This window comes from Neophocaena asiaeorientalis, unplaced genomic scaffold (assembly GCF_003031525.2).
Source record: "Neophocaena asiaeorientalis asiaeorientalis breed wild unplaced genomic scaffold, Neophocaena_asiaeorientalis_V1.1 scaffold116, whole genome shotgun sequence".
NCBI lineage: Eukaryota > Metazoa > Chordata > Mammalia > Artiodactyla > Phocoenidae > Neophocaena > Neophocaena asiaeorientalis.
In genome coordinates this window covers 2,717,495-2,738,544 of record NW_020174561.1, presented here as the reverse complement: position 1 = coordinate 2,738,544, position 21,050 = coordinate 2,717,495, and the positions used below count along the sequence as shown (strand labels likewise).

At 38.2% G+C, this 21,050-nt stretch overlaps 1 protein-coding gene across 1 annotated transcript; it reads left to right on the top strand.

Annotated features, from left to right (window-relative positions):
• The first annotated feature begins 10,331 nt into the window (after window positions 1–10,331).
• SPAM1 (sperm adhesion molecule 1) lies at window positions 10,332–17,106 on the top strand. Its single transcript, XM_024757843.1, has 3 exons — window positions 10,332–11,288; window positions 11,970–12,059; window positions 16,489–17,106. The coding sequence occupies exons 1-3, from the start codon at window positions 10,332–10,334 to the stop codon at window positions 17,104–17,106; spliced, it is 1,665 nt and encodes a 554-aa protein (XP_024613611.1).
• Window positions 17,107–21,050: the final 3,944 nt, after the last annotated feature.

Sequence of the window (21,050 nt, the reverse complement as noted above, 5' to 3'; positions counted from 1 at the left end):
ATGTGATCTTTTAAAGAACATTAATTGGAGTTTTCTGCTTCATATCCTAAGCAGGAGAACAGAAACAACTTGATTGTTCTTAGGAGTTGTGAGAACCATAACATGGGGATGGTTGTCTCTCCTTCCTTCCTCCCTCCATCCTTCTCCCTTCAAAATAGGTTTCCCTTGGGACTCCCCTGGCAGTCCAGTGATTAGGACTCAGTGCTTTCACTGCCATGGGCCCAGGTCCAATTCCCAGTTGGCGAACTTACATCCTGCAAGCTGTGCAGCATGGCCAAAAAAAAGTTTCCCTTTAGTGAAAGTCTGCTGGGGGACGACTCTATTTTTTAGTCTGATAATGTCTTAATTTTACTCTTAATGTAAAAAGTTTTGATGGTTATAAAAGTTGACAGTTATTTTTCCTTAGCATTTTGTAGATCCTTTTTCATAGTTTTATGTTATTTTTTGTGATAATACTACTTTTTATCTGAACGCCTTCCTTTGTAAGTAAACTGTCTTTTCTCTCTGGGCCCACTTTAAAATGTTAGACCTGGTTTTGAAGTTCTATACTCTTGGTCTAGTTTCTAAACAGGCAATTTTTTCTGCTTATCCTGCTTATTATATAAGAGTCTTTTGCTTAATCATTATTATGATTTCATCTTTTAAAATTTTAAGATTTATACAGAGATATTTATTATTTTCTATTTGATATTTATAATTACTTAAACATTAGGAGATCCTATACCTGTTTTCCTGTTGTTTTGGGTTTTTTTTATTCTTGCTGACCTCAGTCATGGTAGTTATTTATTTGTGTGTTTGGCAACCTCTGATTATGAGTGTGTATTTTGTTGATCTTAGTCTGTGGGAATTCTAAGGCAAAATTTGGGTTGTTTTCCTCCAGAAAGAATTTTTTTAATTATAACATCTTAATGGAGATATAATTAACATATTATATAATTTATCAATTTAAAGTCTACAATTTAATGGTTTTTAGTACATTCACAGAGTTATGCCTCCATCACCCCATCACATTTTAGAATATTTTCATCACCCCATCAAAAAACTCCTAATCCATTAGCAGTCACTATCTATTTTTCCCCAATCCCCAGCCTCGCTAGGGAACCACTAATCTACATAACACACAGGGACATACCTGGGAGTGATATTTGGGAGAGGACAGCCCTAAACTGGGTAATGCTTTGTGCTATACAATTGTTTGTCATTAAAAGAGTTGTAAGTCTTTCAAATGCTCTCTACTTAATACCTACCTTACAAGATCAAATTTTTCTCCACTAGAGGATTAAGACATTTCCTTAGTGGAGCCTGCATGTCCTCCAAAAAGAAAATAATTTGTGATATTAATGAAAGTCAATATCAGGGGCTATTTTCAAGTTACTCCAGAAATATAGCAAGGACGTCCTTTATGAGTAATGGTGCAAGACTAAATTCTGGGCTCCTTAACCAAGACCAAACATCCCCTTTTCAGTCCATTACTTCTTTTCATAAACTCCCAAGATCTACATCTAAAGTTACCTACTTGGCCTTCAGCTTAATGAAAAGTGCCTTTCCCAATATCTTTGGCACCATTAGGCCTGACTGTGGAAATCCGGGAAGAGGTGAAGGAGAGGAGACTAAACTGTCCTGACTGGGTGGATTCCTTCTGTTACCTCATTTAATAATTAATCACAAGGAAATAATAAGAAATTTCCACATTGAAATCAAATGCTGGGCTTGAACTTCTCTAATTCTTTCCTTTCATTGACTCTTGCCCCACACAATGTTAACAGACACTGGCAGCGTCCATACAGATCCCCCAAGGTCCCTTTTATTGTCTATTGTGTATCCCCTCCCCGAGATTCAGTGGCTTCCCCTCCTCCCTCCCTCCCATTCAGTGTGGTTTTGCCTCCTGCAGCACTTAATTGGATCCTTTGTGTGATCAGGCTAATGCTGCCTTCCACAGGACTTTACTTGAAACTGCATCCATTCTTGGCTTCATCCCCTTTTTTTCTTCTGCTGCTTTCATCCTCTAAGAATTTTTTCCTGAAAAAACTTCCTTAATAAATCGCTTGCACATTAAACCTCATCTTAGAGTCTGCTAGTGGGGAACTCAAACTAAGTCTCATTTATTCTCTAAATATTTAGAAACAAACATGAAAAAGGGAGCTTGCTTTTGCATGGAAACTATACCATGGGCAAGTCAAAACACAAACTGGAAAAACACATTTGGGACACATGACAAGACACTAATTCCCCTGATATATAAAGAGCTCTTACGCAAACCGATTCAAAACCACCCAAACCTAACATGGGAAAAGGACATGGACCAAAAATTACAGCAAAGGAAAGATGCATGGCCTAACTTCTCAAAATGAAACAAATTATTATTAAAATGGCAATGAGATTTCATATTTATATTACTCAGATTGGCAAAGGCTCTACAAAGTATAATAATATAATGTGAGTTTGGATATGGGGAAATAAGCACTAATTTTTGGAGGACGTGTTAACTGGTACAATCTCTTTAGGAGTCAGCATTATATATTATACCTTTAAAATGGACAAGCATTGCCTTTTCAACTCTGACTGCTCTTTCCCATTCTTCTCTTTAAATTCTGTAATAGCATTTGCTGAAGTCTGAATGTTTGTGCCCCTCAAAATTCATATGTTGAAATCTTAATGCCTGTTGTGATGATATTAGGATGTGGAGCCTCTGGGAGGTGTTTAGATCATGAGGGATGGGTACTTTTATAAAAGAGGCCCGGAGAGCTTGCAAGCCTCCTTCCACCATGTGAAGACACAGTGAGAAGTCTGCGACCCGGAAAAGGGCCCTCACCAGACCATGCTGGCAACTTGATCTTAGGCATTCCAGCCTGCAGAACTGTGAGAAATAAATTTCTGTTTTATATAAGCTACCCAGCCTGTGGTATTCTGTTAGCAACCTAAATGTACTAAGTCAGCATTTATCAATCGGAAGTTACTTGTTCGTTGATTTTCTTATTGTCTGTTTTCTCCTACTAGAATACAATCTCCATAGGAACACAGCCTGGTGCATGTAGTATCCTCCATGCCTGCGCTTGGCATGTAATAAATGCTACATATAGTTGAATCAATAAATCAAGTAGTCGGTACTTACGGTGTGGTTTGAGGTGCCCCAGTGACTCCAGAACATCTCCTTGATAGCCCTCTGCGATGTCTGAAATTCTTACTTAGGCAATCAATGAAGACCGTGAGGGAGCCTATTAAACTATTGTTTCATGAAAATCTAAATAGAAATAAATTAGCTAAGGAAGCAGAGCAAGAAAGAAGTAAATTTTCACTGAGGTTGTGGACCAGGTAAGATCAGAATCATGAAGTAGATTTTAATTAATTGCAAACAAGTAGGTGACAGACTTTGCAGGTAGTATGGGGAGCCTCACTTGGGATGTAGAGATTATCCAACCCAAGTAAGACAAGAGACGTCTTAAGATAGTACAGAGGAGAAACCAGAATCCAAACCAAAGCAGGCAGAGTACGTCACAAAGTTCCAAGCCGGGAAGTGAAAGCAAGGGCACAGAGGAAAACTGAAAGCATCAGAACAGTTCAAGCAGCGAGAAACAGTGGGTCATAGCAAGAGTCGAGAGAGACCAGCAAGCCCTAGAGTAGAATCCACAGCATTATTTCTGGATGTAAAGGGAGGCATTTGAGGTGTCAGTGATTTTAGGCTGAAATATGACAAAAATGGAGACTCCCCAATTTTTCCACTTGTAGGAATATGGAAGGGACAGGGTTGAGTTGTGGAGCAGTCTCTGGCCCTTCTTGTAGGACCCTATGTCATGGTCCAGCTGCTGCCAGGGCTACACTTGACTGCAGACACCCCCGCTACAGGAGACAGAGGGCTCCCAGACATGGTCTAGTTTCAGCCAAACCTTTGGTTTGGGACTTTGGTTCCAGCCACACGTCTTTGGGCTGGAGACAACTTTCTAGAGTTGTCTTCCTTAGATTTAAAAATTTTATTCTAGGGGAGTTCCCTGGTGGTCTAGTGGTTAGGATTCACTGCTTTCACTGCCATGGTCCGGGTTCAGTCCCTGGTCAGGGAACTGAGGTCCTGCAAGCCGTGTGGTGCTGCCAAATAAAATAATAGTAATAATTTTATTCTACATCTTTGAAGATAGCCAGAAACATCTCAGACATCACCCAAGCCGGTCTTCTGATGAAACGGATCTCTTGAGCTGAAGAACTCAACAGGTCTCAGTGCAACTGGTTTATTTTCTTCTTCTGACCTGCTGCAGTAAGGCACTCCAGGATTTGCCAAGGGACTAGAAATGGTTCTGAAATCTGAATCCAAGGGATTCAACTGAAATTTGCTTGGCCTGAGCTAAAAAGAAGTTGAGTGATATCTGGGACAAATAGGGACAATACTTGTACCAACTTCATAGGGTTGTTATCAGTATTAAATGTGTTTATATGTGTAGAGTGTCTGAGAGAGAAGGAAGGAAGGGAAAGGGAGGGAAGAAAAAGAAGAAAAATGAAAATATTAGTGACTATTCAACTTGTCTCAGATTTGGGGCTGAGGCTAGACTCAAGCTAGTGCACTTTGTCCCGTTCCCTCATTGTGCTTTATACCACAAAAGTGTGTAGGTTCAGTACTGATGAGCCCACACTTCACCCATTCTCCACTGCATTTTTCTGAGAAAGTTATATAATAAGGCTTCAATAAATAACTTCAATTAATCACTGTTGGCAAAGTTACAAGGTCACAAACATTAACCAGGAGATGAAAGACCTCCACAAATTATTCAAATTTAACTCTAGGTAAAGTGTTAGTCTCTTAGTTTAAAGGACTTCTCATTCCAACTTCTTAGGTGCCACGATGTGGAAAGTTAGTAAATTTGAATACAGCATTTCCATTTTCCTGATCAAAACTGAGTAAACTAAGTTAAAACATGAGGCATAACTGTCACACTAGCACCTCTAATCATTTGGAGTAAATGCACGCACACACAAATACTTGAGTGAAAAAAATTAACAGAAGAAGTAACCATTCTGTAAAAGTTATCTAAACCAAAACAGGCAGATGGTTTAGGGGCAAGAGAACTGCATTGAGGTCTAACTAAATGCATACTTTTGAAAATATTTAGACTGAGTTTTAATTCCTTTCAAGTGAGGTTGACTCTAATGGGCAAGTAGGATGGTTAATTATAGAAGCAGAAAGATGTCCATCATCTACATACTGTACTAGATAATTAAAATATTCAGTCTCCCTCTCAAGAAAATGTCCTGTGTTTGTTTCATCTCTATGATAGTGACTTTTCCAAAGAGGGCATTGGGCAGAGCTAGAGCATCTGAATTAGCTAGAACTGAGTTTTCCAGTTTGGGGATGGTGGGCAAGTCATGTAATTTTTTTCTAATGCTTATTTCTTCATTTGGAAAATAAGGATAATTCTTACCCCAGGGTATTACTGAAACATTTAAATGCCAAAATTAATTGTTTACTGAAAGTCCTTAGATGATTTCATAATCAGTTGTTGATTGCCTGATTTTAGAGATTTGGTTGAAACTGCTTTCCTGTAAACACTGTCTCTTAATGACATTTTAATGAAACTCTTGCTGTACTCATGTTAACATTTGAAATATAATAAATACTGAACATTTGGTTAAGGCAGTTTAGACCATCCATAAATATTACTTATACCTTGGAATTTTTTAACTATAGCTATTACATGTTAAGCATTAAAAGCAAATAAGCCATACGCAATTGAATAAAAACAATATTCTTTGTCCAAACTATGAACATTCATTAAGTAGCTAAAGTACTAATTAGATGCAACTTTGGGAGACTCACTGCTTTATAATTTTGTTGACAAGGGAACGTGTGCCTTTGAAATTTCTTTTTAACTCTTTGAAGTTATCATGTTATCTGTCTGTTCTGGCTTTTTTTGCTTTTATTTATTTATTGTAGCAAAAAAAGTAGGGCTTATAAAGATCTTGTCCCTATCCCTCAAACTCATCCTTGGTCCATCCCCTAAGCTCATACTAGGTTCAAACTCTTCAAAACTTCTGAAGTGGAAAAGCCTACAACCTTAATGAATATTCCTGGGTATTTCCATAGCTGATTTCCCCATCCTCTCAGAGTTCCTTCTTTCCTGTGCCTTCTCCCAATTGGTGAATCTCAAGGACACTCACATCCCTGTCACAAACTGGCCAGATTCTTAGTCACCTGTCACAATAGCTCTGCATTCCTAATTCTCTGGTTTTAGGTGAGACTTATAGGGCACTCCTGTTCACCTCTGTTCTTGGTGAGGAGACAGACACAACTGCCCGCTCTGCTCATCCACAAGGGTAAATGTGCTCAGGGTTTTGTTTGTTTGTTTGTTTTTTGTGGTACGCGGGCCTCTCACTGTTGTGGCCTCTCCCGTTGCGGAGCACAGGCTCCGGACGCGCAGGCTCAGCAGCCATGGCTCATGGGCCCAGCCGCTCCGCGGCATGTGGGATCTCCCCGGACCAGGGCACGAACCCGTGTCCCCTGCATCGGCAGGCGGACCCTCAACCACTGCGCCACCAGGGAAGCCCTATAGCATTTTTATGTTAATTTACCATCCTTGCTAACTCTTTCTGTTAGTAGGCACTTGAATTCGCTGGGATTCAAACACAGATATATAACACACACACACACACACACACACACGCATGCACACACACACACACACACACACAAAACCCTTTTCCCCCATCACACAATAATATCTCAAAAGATTAAGTCTTTAATTGACCGGGCAAAGAGCTGCCTTTTCTCACCCAACAGGTTAAATATTGAAGAGCTGGACCAGTTTCTGAACTACAGACTTCTTAGAGGAAAACTTCTAAATGTGCTTCAAAAGTAACTTGTCATTTAAATTTTGTACTGCATAACCTGATAGGAAAAATGACATATGGCTTTCGGTGAAAAAAAATTAGAAGTTCTGTAATGTGCCATGTTTTTAAGGCCAACACTTTGGCTTTGGGAGATTGTTTAGCATTTATTTGTGCTTGGTAAGGGATACACAGGTTAAGAATTAGCAATTTCTTTAGACTTGAGGGTCTCCAACCTGTGCAAAATTTATCGGGGGAAGATACAAAGGTGAGACAAAGTAGGAGAAGGAAACAATAATAAGGAATACTAATGATAATGATAATAATAATAAAGGGAAAGGGGAAGGAAGAAGAGTTCATGGAATACCACCCAAAATGCTATTAACTTAAAATTTAAAAAATTAGTTACTCATAAAATATATAGCTTATTCTTATTAATAAGAATTGCTCAGGACAATTAAGATCACAGCCAGTCCAAATATGCTCTTTGCTACTCACAACGCGCTGGGCTTATACTAGTGTCTCTAACTGGGTCTCAGAAGTGAATGTTGAGAACCCTTAATGTCTGCTGTCTAAATAGAATTCATTTAATTTTTTGACTATAGTCAGAAACCTCTGTGATTTCTGGATCTTGCCTTTGTACGTTAGACCTAAGAATGTTTCTTTCTGCCTCCTTTCTTTTCTCTCAATTATATATTAACACATCAGTCTCTCAACTGTCTGTCTACTTGCCTGGAGAAATTAAATTCCTCTAGAGCTCTTACCACTGGGACTCAGACCTGCGATCAATTTCAAGTTCAAGTGAGCCTTCCTGGCCTCACGTGCTTTTGACTCTGTTCATTGTCTTGGCTCACACAGATAGCAGCTCTCTTGCTTTGTATGAAACAGTGATATTTGAGGAGATGATGTTGATAAGCATCAGATGTCCCAAAGGCTGTAAGAGTTTTTCTTTTCTCCTTAAACTCCGAAGACTTCAAGAAGGTTTTATTCCACAGAATGAGTCTGAAAGACGCAGGTTCTGGCTCTGTCTGTGTCACTGGTTTGTTGTTTTTACGTCAGTTTGGGTGAAAGAGTTACATTATGATACATATAAATATACCGATCTTTCTCTTCAAGATGAAACCGGTATGACAAAAGAAAAGAGACCTGTAGAAACTACAATCCTTTTTTTTTTACCTTTGGTGATTACCACAAGTTTCCTAGGGCTGCTGTAACAAATTGCCATTAACTTGGTGGCTTAAAACAACAGAAATGTATTATCTCACAGTTCTGAAGTCTAGAAGTTCTAAATCAAGGTGTCAGCAGGGCCGTGTTCCCTCTCGAGACTCTAGAAAAGTACCTTTCCTTGTCTTTTCCTAGCTTCTGTTGGCTCCTGGCAGTCCTTGACATTCCTTGGCCTGTAGCTGCATTATTTCAGTTTCTGTCTCCGTAGTCACAAGAACTTCTTCACTGTATCTCTGTGTCCTCTCCTCTTCTTATTTGGGTACCAGTCACTGGAGTTAGGGCCCAAGCTAAACCCAAGATGATATCATCTTAAAATCTTTAACTATTTATATCTTCAACTATTTATATCTTCAAAGACTCTGTTTCCAAATAAGGGCATATTCTGAGGTTTGGGGTAGAAGTGCACTCGGAGGGGGGACACTGAAACCCATTAGAGTACCTATCCTCCTTTAAATGTCATCAGCTTTATTACTTTTTAAATTTTAAATTCACAATTTTCAAGGATAGAAGTGTCCGTTCTGTTCTGAAGGTTTCTGTGGGTAGAGATCTTCCCAATAGGCTCATTCTGCCCTGAGGTTTCCTCATATAAAATGATCATGTGGATATTAGGTTTGAATGTTAATTATTTCAATAAGCTTAACCTATTCCTTCCTTGAGATATGGGGACATCTAATCATTCCTTTATTCCATGTACTTGTCCCCTCCCTGCCATGCAGGCATTTGTACTGTTAGTTGGTGGTTGAAAGGAATTAGTTTTTCCTCCAATGTTACCTTAGGTGAAGATTTTCTAGGTCCTAAGTAAGGAAGTTTATAAGGGCTTAAACTGTGAAATTTTTTAGCTCCTTTACATGTTCTAAACATTAGGGGGAAAAATCCATTGTCTTCAAAGCATGAGACTGTAATGGTTCTTAAGATTTTATTTTATTCTGTCTATGGTGTTCTCTTTAGAGTAATTGCTCTTTCAGCAATGGGAATAAATGGCTCATATAACAGTATGCTACTAATCTAATTAAAATCAATGTTCTAGTTTCCTCCTAGAATCACAGAACATTTAAATATGTTTTCTTGTAGGTAATTTTTGCAACTACCAAATGTCAAATAATACATAGCTTGGGACCTTCCTGGCAATCCAGTGGTTAAGACTTTGCCTTCCACTGCAGGGGGTGTGGGTTCGATCCCTGGTTAGGGAGCTAGGATCCCACATGCCTCCTGGCCAGAAAACCAAAACATAAAACAGAAGCATTATTGTAACGAATTCAATAAAGATCTTAAAAATGGTCCGCATCAAAAAAAAAAAACAAAAAACCAAAAACGTAGCTTAATTTCTTATCCTTGCCTCAGACCATTTTTATTGTACCACAAAATGCACCATAACATTTCACATTGTGACCCTCAGAATGACAATACAATCTCAATTATCAAAGATTATAAAAGAATAAAGTACATATATTGCTTTTATTAAGCTGGGCCAGAACCAATACTTTTAGTGAAAGATATAAAGTCATAAAATATTTTATTAACTTTAAACATGAGTGTACATTACTTTGAGATATTATGGAGCACTGTTATAAATAGCACTTCAGCTTACCTCTCAATAGGAGATTTTGTTTGATTCAACAGTTTCAAGCAAACTTTTGACTTATTACCTCTGGCAGAAGTGACTTTTGCTTCCTCCTGTACATGCCTCCCTTAAAAAAGAAAAAAAAGTTGAAACGTCACAATTCTATGAGAGGTGTTTTCACTTTTTGGCAGACCACTAAAAAGTGGTCTTTCATGAAATAACGAACTTGAGAGGTTCAGGTTGGAATTTATTTTTATTTACCAGTCTTTTGCTAAGGCATTGCTTGGTACGGCCTTCTGCACAAGTAGAAAGGCATTCATTTCTCTGCAGGTTCAATAGTGATTTGGAAAGACGAGACAAAGGTCACCTATTATAGGATTTGTATCATACATAAGAGAAAATAATTTGATTGATTCAAGCACTGGAGTCTTCCGTCTTCAAACACTGAATAAGACTCCCTGCACTTAAAGTTGAGAACTTGGTAAAGCTTATAATCTCTGTTACAGAAATGTAGTGTAACAATATATTCTACATTTCTTTTTTTTTTCCCAGTTATAGATGAAGCAACTTGCAAAACATGAAGAAGAATATTTAAATGTAAATCATCATTATACCTCTTTATCTATCAAAGTGGCTTCATTCCACTCTCTCTCTTCTGTGTTTATATCTTGCATCAAATATTAGATAAAGCAAAGTGTGTAGAAGAAATAAGTGCTTTTCATAGTCATTCCTCTTTGTGATGGGAGTACTAAGGCTTCAACCTACCTCCTTTGGGAGCTTTGTTGTGTCCAGTGGAGTACCCCAGGCAGTGTTCACCTTCCTTCTGGTTCCATGTTGTTTGACTATGGATTTCAGAGCATCCCCTCTTATTGCAAATATGTCTTTCCTTTGGGCCTGGAATGCCCCAACTGACCGTTGTGCTAGAAGATTTGACATGCCTCCAGATCTGAGCCTCTTCCCTTTAGTAGGAGACCCCCAAAAAGATGCGACAGGAAATTTTATTACATTATTTTATGCTGATAGACTTGGCTACTATCCTCACATAAATGAAAGAACAGGCAGAAGTATGCATGGAGGAATCCCCCAGATGGGATCCTTAAAAAAGCATTTGGACAAAGCTAAAAAAGACATTTCCTATTACATGCCAATCGACAACGTGGGCTTGGCTGTCATTGACTGGGAAAACTGGAGGCCTACCTGGGCTAGAAACTGGAAACCTAAAGACACTTACAAGAATCAGTCTATCGAGTTGGTTCTGCAACAAAATATACAACTTACTTTCCCAGAGGCTGCCCAGATAGCGAAAGTGGAATTTGAAAAGGCAGCCAAGAGTTTCATGCAGGAGACTTTAAAATTGGGAAAATTACTTCGGCCAAATCACTTATGGGGTTATTATCTTTTTCCTGACTGTTACAATCATAATTACCACCAACCTAGTTACAATGGAAGTTGCCGGGATATAGAGAAAAGTAGAAACGATGCACTTGACTGGCTATGGAAGGAAAGCACTGCTCTTTTCCCATCCATTTATTTGAGTAGCAAGTTAAAATCTTCTCCAAAAGCTGCCCTCTATGTTCGTAATCGTGTCCAGGAAGCCATTCGGATGTCTAAAGTGGCCAGTGCTAAAAGCCCACTTCCAGTTTTTGTGTATGCCCGTCCAGTTTTTACTGATGTGTCTTTGCAATTCCTTTCTCAGGTAAGAAAATCAAGGTAAGAAGGCTATGGAATATTGTTCATAAATGGTGTTTAGTGGGACTGAACATAATTTTTGAAGGGAGTGAAATTTAACTTTTAATAACCTTTAGGAATATGCACCCAGGTAGTTCTCCATTATTATATGAATGTAAAATAAGAACATGTTTCTTTTTTTCTTTTTTCTTTTTTGGCAGTACGCGGGCCTCTCACTCTTGTGGCCAGAGCACAGGCTCCGGACACGCAGGCTCAGCGGCCATGGCTCACGGGCCCAGCCGCTCCGCGGCATGTGGGATCTTCCCTGACTGGGGCACGAACCTGTGTCCCCTGAATCGGCAGGCAGACTCTCAACCACTGGGCCACCAGGGAAGCCCCAAACATGTTTCATTTTTAACGTAAGCATATAATATCTTAGCAGTCATGGAGAACTGGGTAGTTATCTCAGTTCCTTTCATTTTTTCTTTTATGGGCCTGGTCTCTTGTCAATAGAAGTAATTAAAATAATAGCAGAAAATCTGTGTTTTTCTTATAGTAGGGCAGTGGTGACATAAAAGATAGAAATAAATAGTGGTGAAATATTTAAATAATTATTGTTGGGTCAGCATTCTTGGCTTTTGTGTTATTGTCCTATGTATAACACTTTCATTTTATTCCTCCCTGTTAACTCTTTCTACACATTTGCCAGGGTGACCTCGTGAATACAATTGGTGAGAGCATTGCTCTAGGTGCCTCTGGAATTATAATGTGGGGAAGTCTCAATTTAAGTCTAACTAGGGTAAGTTGAATTGATAGGAAATAGATGAAATAATTTCTACTTTTAATGTTTTTGAGGATTGTTGTGGGATTGAATAATAAGATAAGCACTGTTTGGCACAAAGTAGTAGGGGCTCAATTGATAGTGGCTAAGTCAAATTATCCTTCATTCATGTGGTTGTGTTGTAAGGCTGTTTTCCAGTGAGGAAACAGAAATTTGGTGAGATTAATTGAAATTCCCTAGGCTGCGTGGCTAAGAAGTAGCAAAAACAGGACTACAACCTTGGTTTCCTTATGTGGTGTTTGGTGTTTTTTTCTACTATACCGTGCTGTGTCACTTCTCAAAAGAGCTCAACTAGTCAATATGTATTCACTCATTCTTCCATTCACCCAATTACTGTTTATTAAGCGCTTTTATTTAGTTAGTCATTTAATGACAGTTTACTGTGGGGGCCAACAACTGGGGGCAGGGTGTGGGCAGTTGGGATTTAGTTACTTTTTGAAAATATTACTAAATTGTTCAAAGTTTCCTTAAGGGAAAGGAAAAGGAATCCTTCTTTATTTTCCACAGGTTATATTTAATAGTGTCTATTTTAAGTAAAATTTTAAGTAAAACTTGTTTTGTTAGGAAAAATGTTGGTTTTGTTCTGTATTCACTTTCTGCTAATGCATTTTCTTCAGTTCAAAAAGCCTTTAGCTATCATGACCTAAACCTTTTCTCTCTTCCTTTATTTTCATCCTTTTTTAATTCTCCATATGAGGTCTTTATCCTTCACCTCTTCAATCTTCTTGACTCAAAGCATTAGTAAAACTGTCACATGGACACTGCTGAGTTGGAGCTGAACTTTTCCTTCTCTGATGGATGTGGAAATATTAGTGACGTAGGTGCCATGGAGAATGTCTAATGAAGCTCTTGGCCCAGATGTCTTATCCTAGGACCTACAGAGAACTTTATACTCTAAGACTTTATACTAGACTTTATACTCTAAGAACAGATCTTTTGACATCTTGTCCTTCAGATAGACTAGCCATATTTTTCCTTCATTTATAAAGGTACTTAACTTTGTGAAATTCTTTTAAGGTAATCTGAGCCCTCCTACCTATTTGGTAGACTCTGTTGTCTCTGGTTTGATCAACAGTAAAGAGAACTAATAAAAAATATAAGTTCAGGGAAAGGTATATGTCCCTTTTGCAAAATCTTCTATATGGCAGAAAGTTATTTAAGAATTATAATACTTAAATATAAGAGTATTCCTAGTTTTTATTAGTTGTTTTCTCAAACCTACAAACTCCTTTCTCAAGGATCCTGTTAATTCTACGATAGAACAATTTATAAATTCCCCATACTATTTCCTTTTTTTAAAATTTTCAGAATTGAGAACTCTACCCTTACTCTGATGAGGAATGAATCAGGCATTCTCCAATTAGTAGGATGGCATGGCATACTACTTGTCACATTTTTTTTAATTGCACTTTAATCTTAGATTCATGTACTTCTACCACGACTCTCAAATCACCTTCAGTATTATTCATACAGGGACAGTCCTTCAACTTTAATGTGATGATTTTCTACTTAATGACACTGCCTTGAAATTGTTCCCTGTGGACTCTGTTCTATATATTTCTGCTACCTTTCCCAATTCATGATGATTTTGAATGTTAATTCTGTCAATACGTCCCCTTTTTTCTATGTCATTTGAAATCAATAGAATCATGGATTACTTGTGTTTCCTGATTCACTGACAACTCGAGACAATGGTAATTGCGGTTTACTTGTGATGACTGAATTGATTTAAAACAATTGTTATCAAATGTAGGCAAACCATTTCCTTCCTTCCATCTTATTAGATCCAATGGCGTGACAGAGCCAGCTTCTACTGGTCCCAGCTCATGAGACCTGATTGTTAAATATTCAGAAATTTTGTGAACTGTTGAACACAGCCATTATTAAAAATTAAATTATAAAACTCAGAATAAAATTAAGTATGTTAAAAACAGAAAGTATTGATAACAAATACTTAAAATGTATCAATTATTTACTTTCTTTTACTATTATCCATACTTTTGAGGTTATTTACACCTACTGTATCTGTCTAAGTGGAAATGGTATTGGGTAGTGTGTGCTACTTCACGCCATACTACCATAATGGTGGGGTAATTGGTCTCCAATTCTGCACTCAGGGATGCCAGGTTGGTAGCTTAAAATTGGCCATGGTAGGAGTATTTACACCATGGGTATTGACAAATGCTATAAACTAGGCTTTATCTCTTAGAGAAACAGTTTTAGATCCTTCCAAATATTGCATCTTGTATAGGCTCTTGATGGTCAAAACATTCTCTTCCCTTTACTCCTCTTCCTGTCTAGTTCTTGTCTCTGTAGACAATTCCAGTGTCATCTGATCTTGGTATAAATTCTCATATATCCCTGGCACCGGTGTTAAAGTTGGAGGGTTAGAAACAATATAAAACAATAAAAATATTTGATGTGATAAATTCTATGCAGAAAATTAAAATAGAGAGCTGTAAGAAAGTAGACTGGAAAGGTGTCTGAGAAGGGTCTTGTCTAATTAAAGCTGTGATCTGAACAACAACATGGAGTCAACCATGTTAAAAATGAGAGGAAAGAGCATTCTGGGCAGAGGGAACAGTAAGTGCAGTTTGAAATGAACCTGCCACCCCTGTGAAACAATTAGTATATCTAAGGCCGAGTGGGTAAGGGAGAGTTGTACAAGAGCAAGGAAAGGTTTCATCCCATCAGGCTGTATACAAGTTGAGAGAAGTTGAATTGTATAATAAACACCATGTAAAGCTATAGGAGGGTTAAGAAGAGGTTTTCTATTGGTACCATAAAAATTACAACAAACAGTGGTTTAAACAGCAGAAAATTATTATCTTACAGTTCGGTAGTTCAGAAGTCCAATATGGATCTTAATGCTGTAAAATCAAGATGTCGGTAGGGTTGCATTCTTTTCTACAGAAAGACCCTCATTTGCTCATTTGGGTTGTTGGCAGAATTCATTTCCTTGTGTTTATAGCATCAAGATCTCTATTTTCTGACTGGCTGTGGCTAAGGCGATTTCCAGCTTCAGGAGGTCACCGCATTCTCTCCCTTTTGGCCTTCTCCTCTATCTTCAAAGCCAGTAATGCCGGATTGAGTCTCCCTTAGCTTTGAATTTGTCTTCCTTCTTCCAGCTCATTTTAAAAATCCAAGCTACATTTTTAAGGACTTGTGATTGAGCCCATCCAGATAATTCAGGATAACCTCCCCATCTCAAGATCCATACCCTTAAACATATCTGGAAAGTCCCTTTTGCCATGTAAAGTAACACAGTCACAGGTTCCGTGGGACTGAGGTATGGACATCCTTGGGAGGCCCTTGTTCTGCCTACCACCGATGGCGCCACCTCAAGGAAGGCAACAGGGAGTAGATCCAAGTGGAAGCTGTGAGGTTCCTCAACTTGCCTGCCCACCCGCCCACCACTTCCTTTGATCTTTTACTGAAGGACTAGCACGGCCAACTCACTCCATGGGACTGCTGATCATGAAAGCAAGCAACTACCTTCTACGTTCTGAAAAGGACGGAGTCCCAGTTTTAGAAAGTATCAGTTTCAAGATGAATCATTTTAGTTACTCATCACTCATACTCTGCCAAATAAGTATATCTGTAAAAGAGCTGTCATAATTCGCCCATACTTGAATTATACATTAACATTTAATATATACTCGGTTGAACCCGTTTAGTTGTTTTGAGCTAGCAATTTAGAAACCACTCTTTCCAATGCCTAAACTTGTCTGACAAATGTGATACTTATTACATTTATTTGTACTTTATATAATTTATACATTGAGGGCTAACCAATGATATGGGGCCCTGTGTTAGCCCTTTTATGTACTTTCTATCTTGTCAACTTCACAATAACCCCATGAAGTAGGTGCTAGAATTACCCTTATTGTATGATGATGAAGCTGAAACACTGCCAGATGAATTAACTTGTCCAAGGTCTCCCAGATAGGAAACTAAGACTTAGAACGCTCAAGAGATTCCCAAGCTCACATAGCTAGCCATTAATGGAACTGTGACTCCAATCCGGACAGATGGACTCCAGAGCCCATGCTCTAATTCCTCCACCCACACTGTACCATTCTGCCCCTTCCACCCCCATTAGTTTATGAATTATTGAGGAAGACCGAGGCTAGGGTATACTAAACCTCAACTGGTCAATTATTTAGTGACATGAAATGGCATGTGAAACTTACAAATGTTACAAAAAACTGTTGGAATAGTCTTGCTTGTTCAAGTAAAAAAAGATAAAACATTTCCTGCTTGTACTGGTTCTCGGTTTTGTGTGTGTGTGTGTGTGTGCTTCCTTAGAAATTGCTTAATGTAGTGAGTTAATTCACATATGAACCAACTTGGATGTTAATAATCTGATCTTTGTATAATTTTACAGCAATCTTGCATGAACCTAGACAATTACATGAAGACTACACTGAATCCTTACGTAATCAATGTCACCTTAGCAGCCAAAATGTGTAGCCAAGCACTTTGCCAAGAGCAAGGAGTGTGTACAAGGAAATACTGGAATTCAAGCGACTATCTTCACCTGAACCCAAAGAATTTTGCTATTAAAACTGGGAAAGGTGGAAAATACACAGTACATGGGAAACCCACACTCAAAGACCTGCAACAATTTTCCAAAAAATTTTACTGCAGTTGTTATGCCAACATCCGCTGTAAGAAGAGAGTTAATCTAAAAAACATTCATACTATTAATGTATGTATTTCTGAAGGTGTTTGCGTAGATGGCTTTCTAAACTTTAAACCCAGGAATCATTCTTCTCGCTGGAAAGAGATATCTTCTACCACTCTCAGCAATATCTCATTCTCTACACCAACGGTCACAGTATCTCCATGTGTTCCTGGGAAAGATCTCCGTGGGTGCCTCAAAGTCACCTGTTCAGTGGAAGCCCTCTTCAACAACACCCAAGGGGGCTGTCATAGTGTTAACCGGAAAAACACTTCCAGTCAGTTACATATTCAAAACAAGAAAAATGAAACAACCTATTAAAGTACAAATTCAGTGCTTATTAAGCTTCCTGTGTACATTCTTTGTGTTTTTATATTTTTTACATTTTATTTTTAAATTAATTATTTTTTGGCTGTGTTGGGTCTTCGTTGCTGCGCACGGGCTTTCTCTAGTTGCGGCGAGTGGGGGCTACCCTTCGTTGAGGTGCGCAGGCTTCTTATTGCGGTGGCTTCTCTTGTTGCAGAGCATGGGCTCTAGGCGCACGGGCTTCAGTAGTTGTGGCACGTGGGCTCAGTAGCTGTGGCTCGCAGGCTCTAGAGCGCGGGCTCAGTAGTTGTGGCGCACAGGCCCAGTTGCTCTGTGCCACGTGGGATCTTCCTGGACCAGGGCTTGAACCCGTGTTCTGTAAATTGGCAGGCAGACTCCCAACCCCTGCACCACAAGGGAAGTCCCTTACATTTTTATATTTAATAGTTTCACTAGCTTATTTTTTTTAGGCAAGTGATGATACCTATATATTCAAAGTTTTATATTTGAAATGTGAATCAAAACTCATGGCCAAGATAGTATTTTAATTTTTTGAGCAAAGATTGCTCTTCCATGATCAAATTGAACTTGGAATTATTATTGACTGATAAACAAGGAATTGTGACCAATGCCTTTAATTTTCAAAATCATAGTGAGGGCAGTGTTATTACTAAATCCATTGATACTACATTTCACTTTTGAAATTCATAGTAAAGTCTTGATAAATAAGATAGCATAGAATTTGTTTTGTAAGATGATATCCAATTTTGTATTTTCTAATTGCCATGTGTATAGCAGATATTTCAAAAACTGTGGATGTGTATATACTAAGAGGTACCTATTATATTCTTGGTTCTACCAAAGACTGATTGTAAGACCGATAATACTTAGAGGCCTAGTGTTCTTCTGATAAAAGTGAAGATTTGAATAATGCCAATTTATTGTGAATGAATGTCTTTATAAGTAGTTTTTAATATGTAATAAAAGTGTCAAGAAAATATTAAATGCAATATCTTTTAAAATGTAATATTCTAAGCATACTAGTCTGTCTCAAGCATGTAACTATGGTTTTTAGCTATTTCATCTTGATAATTTGTTCAAGTTGTGTTTTATAAAAAGGTAACCTTTAAAAAGTGATTAACCAAAAAAAAAAAAGTGATTAACCCATCAACTTTTGTACATGATTTAATATGTCTTCAGAATTCATATATGAAAATTCTAATTTTCTTTTCATTCTTGATTGTCAAATTTGACAGTCTTGTGTACCTAAGAATCCTTATTTTATCTAAGCATTCACATCCTTCATATAGCATTTATTGAGTGTTTATTCTTTGCCAGACTCAATATTGTGTCACAGATTCAAGGTGAAGTAGCAAGCTTCTTGCCATCCGTGAGTTTGTTGCATATTTGAAGAAGACGGACATCGAAAGTGGAAACTTACAACATAATGTGTGAGAAGTGCTATAATATAGTTCAGTATGCTCTGGCATACAGACAAGAATCTGAGGGTGTCAGAGAAGGATTCCAAAGATGTCATGAAAGAGATGATGTGTCTATTGCCTTGAAGGCTGAATAGCAGTTAGCTCACATGGAGACACGAGACAAAAGGAACTTCGGTAGGACAGAACACTGAGTGTGGTTTTAGAATGGTATTCAGTAGATGATGGCCAAATGATGTACTGAAGCCTTTTGTAAACCATACTAAGAAGTTTGGGCTTTACAAGGAAGATGCTCCCAAACTTGCTGACCTGATCCATTTTTTTTCCCATGCACATATATCACAGCATGATATATTTCTCTATTTTTACTTCCCATCACCTTCTTATAATGTAAACATCATAAGGACAGGTGTTTGGTCTGTTTCTCTTGCTGCTGTACCCACAGTGTAATGAATAGCATTTGAGACTTAGTAGGTGCCCACTAAATATTTGCTGAACAAATAAAAGCCAGCGGGGAGCCACTAAAGAATTTTAAGTGTGGAAGTTGTCATGACCACTTGGATCCTCTCAAACTAATGCTACCCTTTCCCTTAGCTCTGCCCGTTTCCTTAGCTCTGCCCGTTTCCTTAGTTCTGCCCGTTTCCTTAGCTCTGCCCGTTTCCTTAGTTCTGCCCGTTTCCTTAGCTCTGCCCGTTTCCTTAGTTCTGCCCGTTTCCTTAGCTCTGCCCGTTTCCTTAGTTCTGCCCTTCATTCTCTGCTCCAATTATGATTCTACTGTCAAAGCCGTGTTTTCATAAGTAAGCCACAAAATGAGACAATTTGGTAATGATCTGGGAAGGATGCTACATATGGACTACTTTCCTTAGTATACATAGATGGCTGTCAGGTGATTGGGAGTTAGAAAGAATGGAGACAGCAGGTGAATTGGAAAAGGCATGGATTTTGGAGTTGGAGAGTTATAAGGGGAACTTCCAACATTTACTAGCTATATGAGCCTGAGAAAGGTAACTTGGTTCAGCTTCGATTCTAATAAAATGGCGATAATTATACCTTTTAGGGTTCTTGAGAGGATTGACTCATATAATACATGGAAAGAGTTAGCCTTAGAAATAACACAGTAAATGTCTGTGGGAAAGGGATGGATATGTTTTTACTGGGTATGGAAGATGCCTGTATTACTGTTGTTGGATGGAAAGTCAAAACAGTAGACATCTGTCATGGCAGACTTGGCCATGAACCCCGTAAGAAAAGAGGCCACTAAATAGAGAAAGAGACTTGGCAGGAATATTTTGTGTAATACACAACTTTGTATATGGTTAGGTTTGCAGGGGCAAAGTTGTGTTTCCATTGAGATCAAGTATTTTTGCCAGGGATCATGCTTGTATCTGAAATACAAAGAGAATAGTACAGTATCCCTGCTCTTCATGAACTTGCACACTGATGGGCTGCTAGGTATGTAAACAGAAGCTGTCCATAGACGCAGCATATACATAAAGTATAAAAACTGAAGCACTATAAGAACACAGGTTCATCTAACTAACAGAGTACTAAAGGAATTGAGTAATTTAGTTTCCAAAGATATGAAACTAGTTTGTTAGATGCAGATGGCATCTCTAAACTCTCAAGTATACAAAACCTGTCTCCCTCCCAGCAGAGGGCTCAGTTCCAAAGTTATTAGAGAGAATATATGCTTTTATTTTTGAAAGTGAATTTGAATGGAGAATAGATATAAAATAGGCCATTGGATTTATTGTATAGATATGTTCAATATTGTGGGAAGTAAACAGACATTCACTAAGAGATGCTGAAAAATGATTTAAGGACATTTGCTAAGTAGTAATGAAGACATGAGAAGTGGTGTTAAAAAAAAGCTCTTGGCAGTGAACTTTGGATAAATATATCCATTTAGGAAAATTAACTGTTGGATTCTTAATCTATGCAAACATTATGCAAACACAAAAATGACTAACAGGAAAATGACAGCCCACAGGAATATATAGGACAAAATGAAAAGCAGAAGGCACGAAAAGAGAAATCTTTCCAAAATGCTGACCTTTATTTGGTAATGTAGTAGTAATTTTAAAACTTCACTTCTCAAGTTTTTTAATAAATTGGTTGCTGTCAAGTTAATTGATCTTTAGAAAGTGTCTAACCTACTATTGAGGGAGAGGGCAGTTAGGCACATACTACTGTTGTGTGACTAGATGTTGGAGGACTGTGAGGGTATTTACTTGCCATGTAACTTCACGCTGCAATGTTAGAGCGATTTCTGGCCTGTATTCTTCCCATCCCGCTTCCAGATAACCTTAGGAAACACACAACCACGTGCTTGGGATCCTAGACATGGCACAATTCCTGGCACAGAATAGGTGCTCAAGAAAGAGTTGAAAAAATGTTGCAGTGATTACTGAATATAATTACTGTGGACTGAAAGTGAATTTGATACATTTCTAATCCAGTTGGTTAGCTACCATTTTTTTTCTTTGTTGGAAGGGTATTTTTTTTTTTTTTTTTTTTTTT

Excerpts from the sequence above, each read along its gene's own strand:
- SPAM1 (XM_024757843.1), top strand. The coding sequence starts at position 10,332 with ATGGGAGTACTAAGGCTTCAACCTACCTCCTTTGGGAGCTTTGTTGTG. Across the intron at positions 11,289-11,969 it reads CTTTGCAATTCCTTTCTCAG|GGTGACCTCGTGAATACAAT; the intron begins GTAAGAAAATCA and ends CACATTTGCCAG. Across the intron at positions 12,060-16,488 it reads TCAATTTAAGTCTAACTAGG|CAATCTTGCATGAACCTAGA; the intron begins GTAAGTTGAATT and ends ATAATTTTACAG.